We start from the raw sequence: 13,954 nt of genomic DNA, 5'->3' as shown, positions 1-13,954 counted from the left end.
AAAACAAAAAGTACCATTACAAAAATTACCAGTAATCTTGTAGCAGTTGGAGAAAGGATCCCCTGTATATTTTAATTTACACGTGCATATTGGACTGTGGTTAATCACTTTACAATCAGTGTTCTGACCGCAAGGGCCGGGACACGGCGAGACACATTTTTGGTTCTTGCAAGTTTTATCAGTCGAACACTCCGTGCTTACAACACATTCCGGTCTACAATTTGGAGGCGAGCCTCTATACTCAGGCAGACATGAGCAAACACTTTGTCCGTTTGTAACTTTACATTGACTATTAGGACCGCATGGCGAAGGCTGACATGGATCGATGTTAACTTCTTTAACTGTAAAAATTTAAAAAGGTATAAAATCCATTTGAAGTCAGTACTACTATGTAACATATTTTTCATATACAAATCTCAGAAATGTTTAAATTTAATACGTACTTTGGACGAAGCAGTGTCTGAAAGGATCGCCAGTGTACTCTGGCCGACATGTACACGATGGTGAGTGGTTTACGACTTGACAATCTGCATTAACAGCACAAGTTCCGGGGCAAGGGTCGATACATTTATTCCTTACGCAAGCTTTGTTACTTTGACAGTCTGAATTTACTAAGCATTCGGGATGACAACCCTCGTATGGATTTCCGAAGTAACCGTTTACGCAGAAGCAAGCACCTGCTCCAAATCGTTCTCTACATTCAGCATTAGGGCCACATGGTGATGGAACACAAGGCGATATGGGCTCATTGACTATTAAAGTGTTTACAGAGCATTGTACCGATGCATCACCGGTGTATCCTTCTGGACACATACATATCGGCGTGTGGCTTACCACTTTACATTCAGCGTTACTTCCGCATGCTTGTAGACACGGGTTTTGACATTTTTGGTTTATACATGACATTTGTTGAGCGCATTCACTGTTTGAAATACATTCGGGACGGCAATTTGGAGGAGATCCGAGGTAGTCAGGCATACACTGGCACGTTGGAATATCTGATTCAGACGGTTGACAAACGGAATTAGGTCCACAAGGCGATGGCTGGCATGGGTTGGTTGACACTACGGCGTCGATTACGGCTATAACAGAAAGAACATGCGTTAAGAATTATAAAAATGTCTAGCCTAACCTAGCTAAATAATGTTTTGTAAATTGAGTTAATGAACATTTTACTTACGCATCCTAATACATCTTGTGAAAGGGTCTCCAGTAAGTCCAGTAGGGCAAGTACATATTGGATTGTGGTTAATAACTTGACATTTTGCTGCGACGCCGCATGACCCTACACAGGGGTTGATACATTTCTGATTGCTACATGCTTTATCTGTTGGACAGTCGGAGCTGGCAACGCATTCTGGTCGACAGGCGGGAGGCGAACCCAAGTATCCACCCAAACAAGAACAAACAGCTTGATCGTTGAATACTCGACACTGGCTGTAGGGTCCACAAGGGCTAGGCTGACATGGATTACCACGGATAACGTCTGCAATCAATCAAATATTTTTTCGACACTTAATAAAATAGAACATTTGTATTTCACTAGTTTATTTTTACGGTTCAAAAAATTACCTTGTATTTGATTACATTGTATGAAAGCGTTTCCTGTCATTTTCGGAGGACAAGTACAAATAGCCATGTGTTTGACCACTTCGCATATGGCTCCCGTACCACAAGTTCCAACGCAAGGGTCAACACATCGCTGCTTCACGCACGCCTTATCCAATGGACACTCGGAACTTGAGGTACATTCCGGTCGACAACCGAAATATGGATCTCCATGGTAGTCAGGTAGACATGTGCAAACACCATTATTGCATTCCGTGTTCGAACCACACGGTGTTGGATTGCAAGGATCTATCGGAGTCTCATCTGTCGAATTATTTTTTTTGTTAACAAACTACAATTTGTATATATCTCGCAAATAGAAGAAAACACATTAATTAATCTACCTTTCAAAGGTTTTAACGAACAGCTGGTGAATGGATCTCCAATGTAGCCGGTGATGCAGGTGCATATCGAAACGTGGCTTTGCACTCTACATTCCGCATTTATTCCACAGGCGCCAGGGCACGGGTCGACGCATTGTTCGTTGATGCAGGCCTTATCGCTAGGACAGTCCGTGTTGAGCGTGCATTCCGGACGACAGTTTGGTGGGCTTCCAGTGTACCGTGGCAAACAAGAGCAAGAGGGCGACCCGTTGGCATCGCGACATTCCGAATATGGTCCACACGGCGACGGTAGACAAGGATTCGTAGACACAGTTATTACATCGATAACTGAAAAATAATAATTATAAAAACCAAAATAAAAATTTAATAAATTCAACTAAGAACCGTATTTTAACGACTTAAGTAAGAAAATAAACTTTTTTTAAGTTTTTGATTAATTAATTTGTGAAGTACGTGGTTGATTTAAACATACCCTTGTAACAATGGCTGAATGGATCGCCTGTGAACTGCGGTCGGCATGAACATACGGGACTATGATTAATAACCCTGCACTCTGTGTTTTGTCCGCAAACTCCTTCGCATGGGTTCTTGCATTTCTGATTTATACACGCTGTTTGCTGCGAACACTCTGAGCTAACGAGACACTCGGGTCTGCACGACGGCGGTGACCCTAAGTACTCGGGTTGGCATGTGCACAAAGCTTGATTGTTCGATACCTTACAAATACTGTTTGGACCACAAGGAGATGGAGTGCATGGGTCCTTTTGCACCGGAATCATTTCTGAAATAAACATTGTATAATTAAAAATAAAGCCCTCAATGTACAAGAAATCAAGTTGGAACCTTGGAACTTAATCATAACTTAAATGGTATAGTAATAAAGGTTGATTTGATTTACCTTTCACTTCTCGGCATTCTTGATATGGATTTCCATTCATTCCCGGTAAACATTCACATTTCGGCGCATGATTATGAACATTGCATATTGCATTTCTTCCGCACACATTGATGCAAGGATTTTTACATTTGTTCTGTGTACAGGCCAAATTGATCGCACAATCTGAGTTTACGACACACTCAGGACGGCAACCTTCATAAGGATTTCCTATGTGATCCGGTAAGCACACACAAGACCCAGCATCTCTTAATTCTTTGCAAACGGCGTTAGGCCCACACGGTGATGGTGAACATGGTCTTAGTTGAATATCGAGGATTTTACATTCAATAAATGCATCTCCTGTATAACCCGGCTGACAATAACATTGTGGTGAATGGCTTACAACTCTGCACTCCGCCGCGATACCGCAGGATCCAGGGCAAGGGTCTTTGCATTTTTGATTGATGCAAGCCAGTTGATTAGGACATTCCGAATTTGCTATGCATTCTGGTCGACAATTCGGAGGACTGCCCGTGTATTCATCGAGACAAGCGCATGATGGCGAACCACTAATTTCTTTACATATTGAATTTGGTCCACAAGGTGATGGTTCGCATGGATTCACATATGGTGGTAATTCGGTGGCTGAAAATGAAATTAATAATATTATTTAAAAGAATAACTATATCACGAAGAAATTAAAACAGTACACGTAGAAATACGAACCTTGTAACACACATCTCGTGAATGGATCGCCTGTTAACCCAGATGGACATGAACAAATAGGATTATGATTGATAACTTGACAAACGGCGCCAGCTCCGCAATTTCCTCTACATGGATCAATACAACGTTGGTTCGAACAAGCTTTATCAAGCGAACATTCAGAACTAGATATACATTCCGGTCTGCATGTCGGTGGTGCCCCATGATATCCAGATAGACAAGTGCAAATTGCTTGGCCGTTAACTTCTCTACATTGACTGTTGGGTCCACAAGGGCTAGGATTGCAAGGATTTATTATTTCAGAAACGAAGGGACGACACTCAAGGAATGCGTTACCCGTGTACCTTTCTGGGCAAGTACACATTGGTATGTGATTGAAAACATTACAGATAGCTCCTTTTCCACACGAATTTGTACAAGGGTCTATGCATTTATTTCTTGCACATGCTTTATTGGGTGGGCAGTCATTGCTTATGAGACATTCCGGTCGACAACCGAAGTACGGATCGCCGTGGTATTCAGGTAAGCAAGTGCATTCGCCATCGCGGCATTCAGCGTTAGGACCACAGGGTGATGGATTGCACGGATCGATTTCGCTGTATACTTCTGCAAATTATTACATAACGAAATGTTACTTAAAATTTACTGCTACTTATTTATATCAATAATTACAAAGTTCCGTAGATACTAATTTACTTTCAAATGTTGATTACTTTCTGTCAAGAAAATCTAGAAAGGCTCATTTTTATTACATGTAAAAAAAATTATCAAATATAATTAACCAAAAAAAATCTTACCATCTCTTTCCGGTTCAAAATTACATTGTACAAAAGGATCTCCAGTGTATTGTTCCCAGCAGCTACATTGAGCGATATGATTGAAGACATTGCATTGCGCATTCAAACCGCAAGCGCCGGGACAGGGATCGCGACACTTTTCGTTAATACACGCCTGGTTGCCGGGACATTCAGAATTCAGTGTGCATTCCGGTCTGCAATTTGGTGGATTACCAACATAACCAGACTTGCAAGCGCAAGATGGCGCATCACCGATATTGCGGCATTCAGCATACACGCCGCACGGAGAAGGCAAGCATGGATCTGGTTTTGGCAAACTCATTGGTGGTTTAGACACTGAAATAATAAAATTATGAAATTTACAATCATTTTACGATTTTAATCTCTTAAATTAGTTTTGAGTTTTATTACACTTACTTTTCATGGGGTAGCATCTTGTAAATGGATTTCCCGTCAGACCTTGTTTGCATACGCAGATTGGGCTATGATTGATAACATTACAATTAGTATTTTCTCCGCAACTGCCGATACAAGGGTCCGAACATTTTTGATTAAGACAAGCCAAATTAGCGGGACATTCTGAGCTTACGACACATTCCGGTCGACAGTTTGGAGGAGATCCGACGAAATTCAATAAGCATGAGCATACTGCTTGGCCATTAACTTCCTTACATTGACTATTTGCCCCGCATGGTGAAGGGTTGCATGGGTTTTGTGGTACATTATCAGCTGTAATATTTAATAAAATAACATTTATATTTTTCTTTCATTGGACGCTTAATACATCGTATTAATGTAATTAAAATATACTCACGCTCTTCCATAACAATACAGTGACTGAATGGATTTCCTGTATAGCCGGGTTGGCATATACAATTTGGTAGATGGTTATTCACTTGGCAAAAAGCATTAGAGCCGCATGTTCCGGGACATGGGTCAACACATTTCATCCTTGTGCATGCTTTATTTAATGGGCAATCGGTGTTGACTATGCACTCAGGCCGGCAAGATTCATAGGGATTACCCGAATAGCCCTCTGCACATGTACAAGCTCCGACACCGTTCTTTTCCTTACAAATAGCATTTGATCCACAAGGACTAGGACTGCAAGGATTTAGAATTTCGGTTTCGATTACCGGCATTAGGTTACAGTATGAAAATGGATCTCCGGTGTAGCCTTGTTGACATATGCACATCGGGGAATGACTGACAACTCTGCATTCCGCATTCGGTCCGCAGCTTCCTACACATGGGTCGTTACATTTTTGATTTACACATGCCAAATGGTTATCACATTCACTGTTGCTAACGCATTCGGGTCGGCAGTTAGGAGGTGATCCCTTGTAGTTTGGCATGCATGCACATATTGGGCTGTCACCACTTATTCTGCATATCGAATTCGGCCCACATGGCGAAGGCTCACATGGGTCTACTCTGACGGGTGTATCAACTGAAAAGAATCATTTATGACAATATGTATATGAATACAAATATGTTCCTCAATTAAAAAATTGAATGTATAAATAACTTACCGATAATTGTACATTTTATGAACGGATCTCCAGTGAATGATGGTGGGCACGTGCAAATTGGATTGTGGTTGATGACATCACACACTGCTGCAGCTCCACACGCACCGATACAAGGATTGACACATTTCTGATTATTACAGGCTTCTTTCAGGGGACACTCGAGACTCACGACACATTCTGGTCTACACGTCGGTGGACTACCCTTATATCCTGGTATACAAGAACACACCGCTTGCCCATTTGATTGATGGCACTGGCTATTAGGTCCACACGGTGATGGGTTGCAAGGGTTTAGGGAAACAACTGAAAATATTAATTATTGTGATGCTGTGCTAAGCTCATAATAAAAACTACTTATAAACTTTTCAATTAGTCTAAAGATTTTAATATTATAAAAAAAAAATATTACCAAGTGTTGGTCTACATTCTACGAAAGCATTTCCACTCATTCCCTTTGGACAAGAACACATGGGTATGTGATTTATAACGTCGCAGATTGCATTTGGAGCGCAAGTATCCGTACAGGGATTCACACATTTGTTACGTTGACACCCTTTATCTTGTGGACAGTCAGAATTATAAACGCATTCAGGTCGGCAGCCAAAGTATGGGTCGCCATGATAACCTTCTTCGCAGGAACAAACTCCATTACTGCAAATAGTGTTCGAACCACATGGGCTTGGACGACATGGATCTCTTACTGTAGGGTGTGTGGTATCTGGAATTAATTATGGTACGAATTGTGAATAGATATAGCTTGTTGTGTTTAGTAAATATGTTTTTTTCTAGGCTTAATCGTACCTTCAAGTGGTTTCGGCCTGCATTCCCTAAATGGATCACCCATAAATCCATCGGGGCATAGACACACTGGGATATGATTATTGACGAAACATTTAGCGTATATTCCGCATGAACCCTCGCATGGATTTCTACATTTTTCCGCAACGCATGCTAAATTACTGGCACAGTCCGAATGAACGACACATTCTGGTTTACAGTATGGTGGAGAGCCAGTATATGATGGCAAGCATGAGCAAGATGGCAATCCATTGTTGTTCTGACAATTCGCATACAGACCGCAAGGAGAGGGCAAGCATGGGTCTAATGGTGCGGAGACACTGGGAGCAGTTTCTGAAATAATCATTGATAAAAAATTAAAATTTAGTTATTATCTGAGAAAAAATTTACAAGTGTTAAATCGGTATGATACTCACGTAGAACTAAACTACAAATTGTAAAAGGGTCTCCGGAATACCCTCTTTCACAAGAGCATACTGGACTGTGATTTATGACTTTACATTCAGTATTTTGACCGCACGGAGCCGGACATGGATTGGTACATTTGTGATTGATGCAAGCTTTGTTTGGCTTGCATTCGGAGTTCACTACACATTCTGGTTTGCAATTTGGTGGGGATCCAATGTAATTTGGTAAGCAAGAACAAACTGGCTGATTATTTATATTCCTACACATTGCGTTAGCGCCACAGGGGGTTGGATTGCAAACATCAGTTATTGACATATCTCTCTCTGAAAATGAAATCGTTTACACCTTAGTTTATTGCTTAACGAGCGATAACTTACAAAATTTAAAGCTAACTACACTTACCGGGTACAGGAGTACACATAGAAAGAGGATTACCAGTGTATCCAGTCCTACAATTGCACAAGGGCTTGTGATTTGTAACATAGCAGTCTGCATTTTGTCCACACACTCCTGGACATGGATCCGTACATTTATTTTTATTACAAGCTGATGTCAGAGGACAATCTGAATCTGCTAAACATTCCGGTCTACATCCTTGGTACGGATCACCAAAATAATCAGGTATGCACGTGCACGATCCAGCATTATCTTGTACTCTGCACTCAGCATTCGGACCGCACGGCGAAGGATCGCATGGGTTTAAGTATTCAGTTTTTGGTGGAGCTGAAATATTTTAGCACAACAATGAATTCACTTACCAGTTAAGGTATCAATCACCGTAGAAGCACCTTCTTGGTCCGAAGCGTTAGTTGAAGCTGTCTCGGCTCGATGACTTTTAGTGATCCTCTAATCCGGTGAAGGGGTCGCATCTTTAGCCGCACCATCACAAAGCGGCCGTCACAGCGAACGGTCCAAGCTAACTGTAAGTGCTGTGTTATCTCCGCGTGCTCCGGTCATAAGCAAAGGCATTAATTTCACAATTATATATTATATTAAAAGTTACATCCCTTCTGAAAGCATTTAAAATTCTAGATGATTAAAATGACATCTCACCGTCCTGATCCGAAGGCGTTGTTTAATATCCAAGCGGCATGAGAACAGATGCTGTAGGAGCGTCCAAACCTACTCACCGAGCGGTAGGCATGGTTACCGCCCGGGTCTAAAGTAAAGACGCCCATACAGTACTATTCTATTGACATTAGTAAACCGTGTGAGGCGTGACTCCTTTTTTTTTCTTCCGGAATAAGCACAATATGTATTTTAGGCATGATAAATCACGCTTGGCGAAGCGGAGGGTTAAATGCAAATTTTCGATGATTTTTTTTTACTCTTATTTCTAGTTTTTATAATGTTAATAATTTTTTATAAAATGACTTTTACAGGTGTACCTTGTGCAACATTATAAATCTCGTCTCTTATTTACTGACATCATCGCTTATCATCGATCAACAGGATTTTGAACTATACATCTAAAGTTAGCATAAAGACAGGAAATACTTTGTAGCTTACCTTTAGGTTGTGAACAACCCTGGAATGGGTTTCCTTCTAGGCCAGACTCGCAGGCACAAGTCGCGCGATGGTCGATTACTGAGCAAATAGCGCGGGGCCCACACGCCTGAATGCACGGGTCTTTGCACCGTTGTGCGACACAAGCGAGAGCGGCAGGACACTCTGCGCTTATAGTACACTCAGGCCTACAGTTTGGAGGTGTTCCAATGAAACTAGGCTGGCAACTGCACGCCGGCATTTCTCCTGAACTTACACAAATCGAATTCGGTCCGCATGGCGATGGCTGACAAGGATCGATGGGCCCAGACGGTACAGCTAAAACGTCACGATTTTTGGTTAGTTTGCATACGTTCCTTCTTATTTAAATTATAATAAAGTATTTAGAAATGACTTACATGGTTCTGGGTAACAATAAGTAAATGGATCTCCAGTGTATCCGTCATTGCAAGTACATATGGGCGAATGTGCGATAACTTGGCATCGTGCTCCGCGGCCACAGGCGCCCTCACAGGGGTCGCGGCACCGGCGGTCTATACAGGCTAGCTGTAGTTTGCAGTCTGAGCTGACCAGGCATTCTGGCCGGCAAGACGGCGGGGAACCAACGTGGCCGGCTCGGCACGAGCATGCTGCGACACCGGTATTGCTCACTGTGCATTCACTGTATGGTCCGCAAGGCGACGGTGAACAAGGTGTTGCTGTTAAAAAAAAATAATTGAATTAGAAATCATGATGAAACATGATTTATACAAAAAATAAAATAAGTACATAACAAAAGATATAAAGTAAACCGAAAATTGTTTACCTGGTTGAGCTACTTCAGTGCAGAACGAAAATGGATCACCAGACATACTAGGCGGGCATGAACATGATGGTATATGGTTATTCACAGAACAGACAGCATTCGTTCCACAAGCACCGGGACACGGGTCTACACATTTTCCTCCTTGGCAAGAGCGGGTAGGTGAACATTCGCCGTTGGTACTGCACTCCAGTCTGCAGCCCTGATACGGATCCCCGAAGTAACCGGGGGCACATGTGCAAACTCCATCTTCACACAGTGAGTTGCTTCCACATGGTGATGGGTTGCATGGGTTTTCTGGTGGTAGTTCTTCAACTGAAAATTATAAGATAATTCTTAATGGCTACAGATGCAGGTTTTGGATTGATCCCCGCCATACCAATGTCTATACATTTATCTGCCGTTTCTACAGCGAACCACAGAAAACATGCAAGTGGCATATTGTATTTTGCGAATAGATACGAAGGTATTGTTACATATGACTTACTTTTAACTTCTGCACACTGAATGAAAGTATCGCCAGAGTAGCCCGTGGGGCAGCTGCAAATCGGGATGTGATCGTGAACGCGACATTCCGCTCGGTACCCACAGGAACCTTCGCAAGGATTGGTGCATTTCTCTGCTATGCAAGCTAATTGTGATGGACAATCTGTATTGACCAGGCATTCCGGATGACAATTTGGGGGAGCGCCTAAATAACCAAATAAGCAGGAACATGAAGGTTGATCGTTAACCGGCCGACACTCGCTATATGGACCGCATGTATTTGGTTTACATGGTTGATCTTTCTCTACCACGCTTTTCTCTATTTCTAAGCACTTGCTAAATGGATCCCCGCTAGTACCGGCTGGACAGCTGCATAGTGGACTGTGATTTATAACTTGACAATGAGCGCCAATGCCACAAGTTCCTCTGCATGGGTCCGCACACTTAAGTTTATGACATGCGCGATCAGATGGACATTCACTGCTCACTGTGCATTCTGGTCGGCAATCAGGAGGAGCCCCTCGATATTCAGGAAGACATTCGCAAGACGCAAGTTCACCGTTTTCACGACATATACTATTGGGTCCACAAGGTGAGGGATCACAGGGTCTGATTTCTTGTGTCGGTTTGTGGGGACTGCATTGCACGAATGGATTACCAGAGTAACCCTTTATACAAGCACACGATGGAACGTGATTAATTACAGCACATTCGGCATTGGATCCACAAATACCAGGGCAAGGGTCTGTGCATTTATTTTTAATGCAGGCCTTATCAGCAGAACAATCAGAACTAAGAACGCACTCTGGGCGACAGCCATCGTAGGGGTTTCCATAAAATCCATCTAAACAAGAACATGCACCAGCGGTGTCCCTTTGAGTGCAAATCGCATTTGCGCCACACGGTGATGGATCACATGGCTTTTCAACAGCTTCTGTAAAGGAACAAATAACTTTACTTCGGCACCTTTCAAAGAATAAATATAATCTTAAGAAAGGATAATGCATTGTAAATATACACTTACCATTTTGAGGCACACATTGTAAGAAAGGATTTCCTGTATACTTTTCTCTACATGTGCACGAGACTGTGTGGCTGACTATAATACAGTCTGCGTCAACACCACATGATCCTGGGCAGGGGTCGATACATTTATTTCTCACGCATGCTTGATTTGATGGGCAATCTGGGTTGATAACACACTCTGGTCGACAATTTGGAGGCTGTCCAACGTAGTCTTCTACGCATCTGCAATTAGCCTTGCCGTTACGTTCGACGCATAGTGAATTAGGTCCACACGGTGATGGATTGCAAGCGTCTACGGGTTTTGTCGGTACCATTTCATCATAACAACTCTTGAATGGATCTCCGGTTTGGCCAGGATTACAACTGCATATTGGACTGTGATTAATTACTTCGCAACGAGCGGAGATACCGCAGGCATTAATACAAGGGTTAATACACTTTTGATTAACGCAAGCTTTGGTGGCTGGACATTCAGAGCTAACAACACATTCTGGCCTACAGGCTGGTGGTGATCCTTGGAAACCTTCTACACAAGCACAAACCGCTGTGTTATCATTTATTCTGCATATACTGTTTGGTCCACAAGGCGACGGTTGGCATGGATTTTCATCGTGTTCAATAGGATTTGCTGGTTGGCAGTGTGTAAATGGATTTCCAGTATGTCCACTAATGCAAGAACAGGTTGGTATATGATTGATAACGTCACATTTCGCATTCTGCCCACACACTCCAGGACATGGATCTCTACACTTGTTTCTGAAACAGGCTTTATCTCTAGGGCACTCTTGACTTCCAGTACACTCTGGACGGCATGACTCGTATGGATTGCCGCTGTAATCTTGTATGCATGTACAGAATCCATTATCACAATGAGCGTTAGGTCCACAAGGAGATGGATTACAAGGATCCGAAGGACTAGTTGTTGTTGGTGCTGAAATATAGACATCGTAATAAGTCATAATCGTTAAGTAAGTAATAATTATTTTTCATAAAAAAATATATAAGTAATACCTTCAATTATAGGTGTGCATCTTGTGAATGGATCACCTGTAAATCCTTCGTTACAAACGCATACTGCGACATGGTTCAACACGTGACAATTTGCTTCCACTCCACACGAACCTGGACAGGGGTCTTCACATTTCTGTCGCACACATGCTAACGATGCTGGGCATTCCGAGTTGATTGTACACTCAGGACGGCAAGTTGGGGGAGAACCCACATAACCTGGTAAGCAAGAGCACGCCGGTCCGCTTGCTAATAATTGACAGCGCGAGTGTGGTCCGCACGGAGATGGGGTACAAGATGGTCTTTCAGTTGTTGGTGGAATATCTGAAATTTAAGGAAAGGATTAATTATCTGCCTATAAATACACATTTCTGTCTCGTTTAGAATTTTTTAAAGTCATACTTACTGTAGCAAACGGTAAATGGATCTCCAGTCATGCCTGCCGGACATGTGCATATTGGATTATGATTTTTGACAAGACAGTGAGCCTTTAATCCACACGTATTTGGACAAGGATCGTCACATTTTTGATTTATGCAAGCTTTAGACGTATCACATTCACTATTGACCACGCATTGTGGTCTGCATGATGGTGGTGATCCAATGTAATTGGGAAGACATGAGCAAACTGCTTGCATATTAACTTGTCTACATTGACTGTTTGGTCCACAAGGAGTTGGCTCACAAGGATTTAGCGGTGGAGCTAAAAATAAACAATTTTTTTTTAGTTTCTTAGTCATTAGTCGAAAATTTTATAATGTATGTACATATGTAAATCTTGGATTGCTTACGTTCAGTTACTATCCTAAGGCATCGGAAGAATGGATCTCCAGTATGATCGGATGGACAAGTGCAAACCGGTACATGTTTTTCTACAGTACACTCTGCCAATTGACCGCACGTTTTCGGACAGGGGTCAATACATTTGAATCTCGTGCAGGCTAAGTTTAACGGACAGTCGTCATTACTTTCGCATTCCCTTCTGCATCCGGATGGACTGTACGGGTCACCCTCGTAGCCTTCGGAACAAAAACATGCTCCGGCTTCGTTGTGTTCACGGCACTCAGCGTTTGGACCACATGGTGAGGGAGTGCAAGGACTTGTTCTTTCCGTTGCTGAAATAACATTTATTTTATTGGATTTTGTAGGTAAAATGGTAGTCTTAATAAGAGATTTTGTTTAATTTACTTACTAGTTACGATAATTTGTACACAAGTATTGATAGCGTCTCCTGTATATCCTTGTTGACAACTACAGATTGGTTTATGATTAACAGTCAAACAAAGAGCATTTCGGCCACATGCTCCTTGACAAGGGTCCTTGCAACGTTCATTAATACAAGCCGTGTTACTGGGGCATTCTGCATCTATAGTGCATTCAGGTCTGCAATTTGGTACCCTTCCAATGTAGTTTGGTAAGCAAGAGCAGGCCGCTTGATCACTTATAACTCGACACTCTGAGTTTGGTCCACAAGGTGAGGGAACGCAAGGATTGACATGGTCGATTTGTCCTAAAATGAAAAGATACTTAAATTAAAGGAGAACATACAAAGTGTTAACATTGCATGTGAGTATTATCTGTATGACATTATATTTAAGGACATATGAGCTCCTGTGTTTTCTTTACAAATTTTTTTAATTCCAAAATATTGAAAAGAATATTTTGACTTACTAGGCTCTTCAACACATTCGGTGAATGGGTCCCCAGTGTAACCTGTTATGCAGCTACATATAGGATTATGAGTAATGACTTGGCACCGAGCGTTAAGTCCACAAGTGTTCGGGCAAGGGTCTGTGCACTTTTTGTTCACGCAAGCCTTGTCTTGAGGACATTCTGAACTAACAATACATTCGGGACGACAAGATGGTGGGGTGCCAATATAACCAATATCGCAAGTGCAAACGCTATGCCCATTGATGGCGCGACATAAGCTGTTGGGTCCACAAGGTGATGGCTGACAAGGATCTATTTGAGGCATTTCGACATCTGTAATAAATAAACGTTTAATTGCAAATTACTTTCTATTTTACTAATAT

The 13,954-nt window shown here is 42.1% G+C and overlaps 1 protein-coding gene across 6 annotated transcripts in view; it reads right to left on the bottom strand.

Annotated features, from left to right (window-relative positions):
• Window positions 1-13,954, bottom strand: part of LOC106128232 (fibrillin-like protein dumpy) — a 93,860-nt gene that overhangs the window by 33,127 nt on the left and 46,779 nt on the right. For all 6 annotated transcript variants that reach the window (XM_013326523.1, XM_013326525.1, XM_013326526.1 and 3 more), the window contains 26 exons: window positions 13,590-13,904; window positions 13,111-13,428; window positions 12,710-13,033; window positions 12,325-12,621; window positions 11,922-12,242; window positions 10,909-11,841; window positions 9,886-10,818; window positions 9,402-9,713; window positions 8,995-9,294; window positions 8,600-8,914; window positions 7,493-7,813; window positions 7,099-7,413; window positions 6,686-7,015; window positions 6,294-6,602; window positions 5,885-6,187; window positions 5,167-5,802; window positions 4,770-5,081; window positions 4,353-4,688; window positions 3,556-4,161; window positions 2,851-3,474; window positions 2,425-2,733; window positions 1,953-2,279; window positions 1,573-1,872; window positions 1,181-1,486; window positions 444-1,082; window positions 30-341 (listed from right to left, as the gene is read on the bottom strand). In XM_013326523.1, coding sequence (XP_013181977.1) covers window positions 30-341; window positions 444-1,082; window positions 1,181-1,486; window positions 1,573-1,872; window positions 1,953-2,279; window positions 2,425-2,733; window positions 2,851-3,474; window positions 3,556-4,161; window positions 4,353-4,688; window positions 4,770-5,081; window positions 5,167-5,802; window positions 5,885-6,187; window positions 6,294-6,602; window positions 6,686-7,015; window positions 7,099-7,413; window positions 7,493-7,813; window positions 8,600-8,914; window positions 8,995-9,294; window positions 9,402-9,713; window positions 9,886-10,818; window positions 10,909-11,841; window positions 11,922-12,242; window positions 12,325-12,621; window positions 12,710-13,033; window positions 13,111-13,428; window positions 13,590-13,904 — 10,653 coding nt within the window. The remainder of the gene's footprint in view (window positions 1-29; window positions 342-443; window positions 1,083-1,180; window positions 1,487-1,572; window positions 1,873-1,952; window positions 2,280-2,424; window positions 2,734-2,850; window positions 3,475-3,555; window positions 4,162-4,352; window positions 4,689-4,769; window positions 5,082-5,166; window positions 5,803-5,884; window positions 6,188-6,293; window positions 6,603-6,685; window positions 7,016-7,098; window positions 7,414-7,492; window positions 7,814-8,599; window positions 8,915-8,994; window positions 9,295-9,401; window positions 9,714-9,885; window positions 10,819-10,908; window positions 11,842-11,921; window positions 12,243-12,324; window positions 12,622-12,709; window positions 13,034-13,110; window positions 13,429-13,589; window positions 13,905-13,954) is intronic.

This window comes from Papilio xuthus, unplaced genomic scaffold (genome assembly GCF_000836235.2).
Source record: "Papilio xuthus unplaced genomic scaffold, Pxut_1.1 DF828780.1, whole genome shotgun sequence".
Taxonomy (NCBI): Eukaryota; Metazoa; Arthropoda; class Insecta; order Lepidoptera; family Papilionidae; genus Papilio; species Papilio xuthus.
This window is presented reverse-complemented; position numbering and strand designations above follow the sequence as displayed.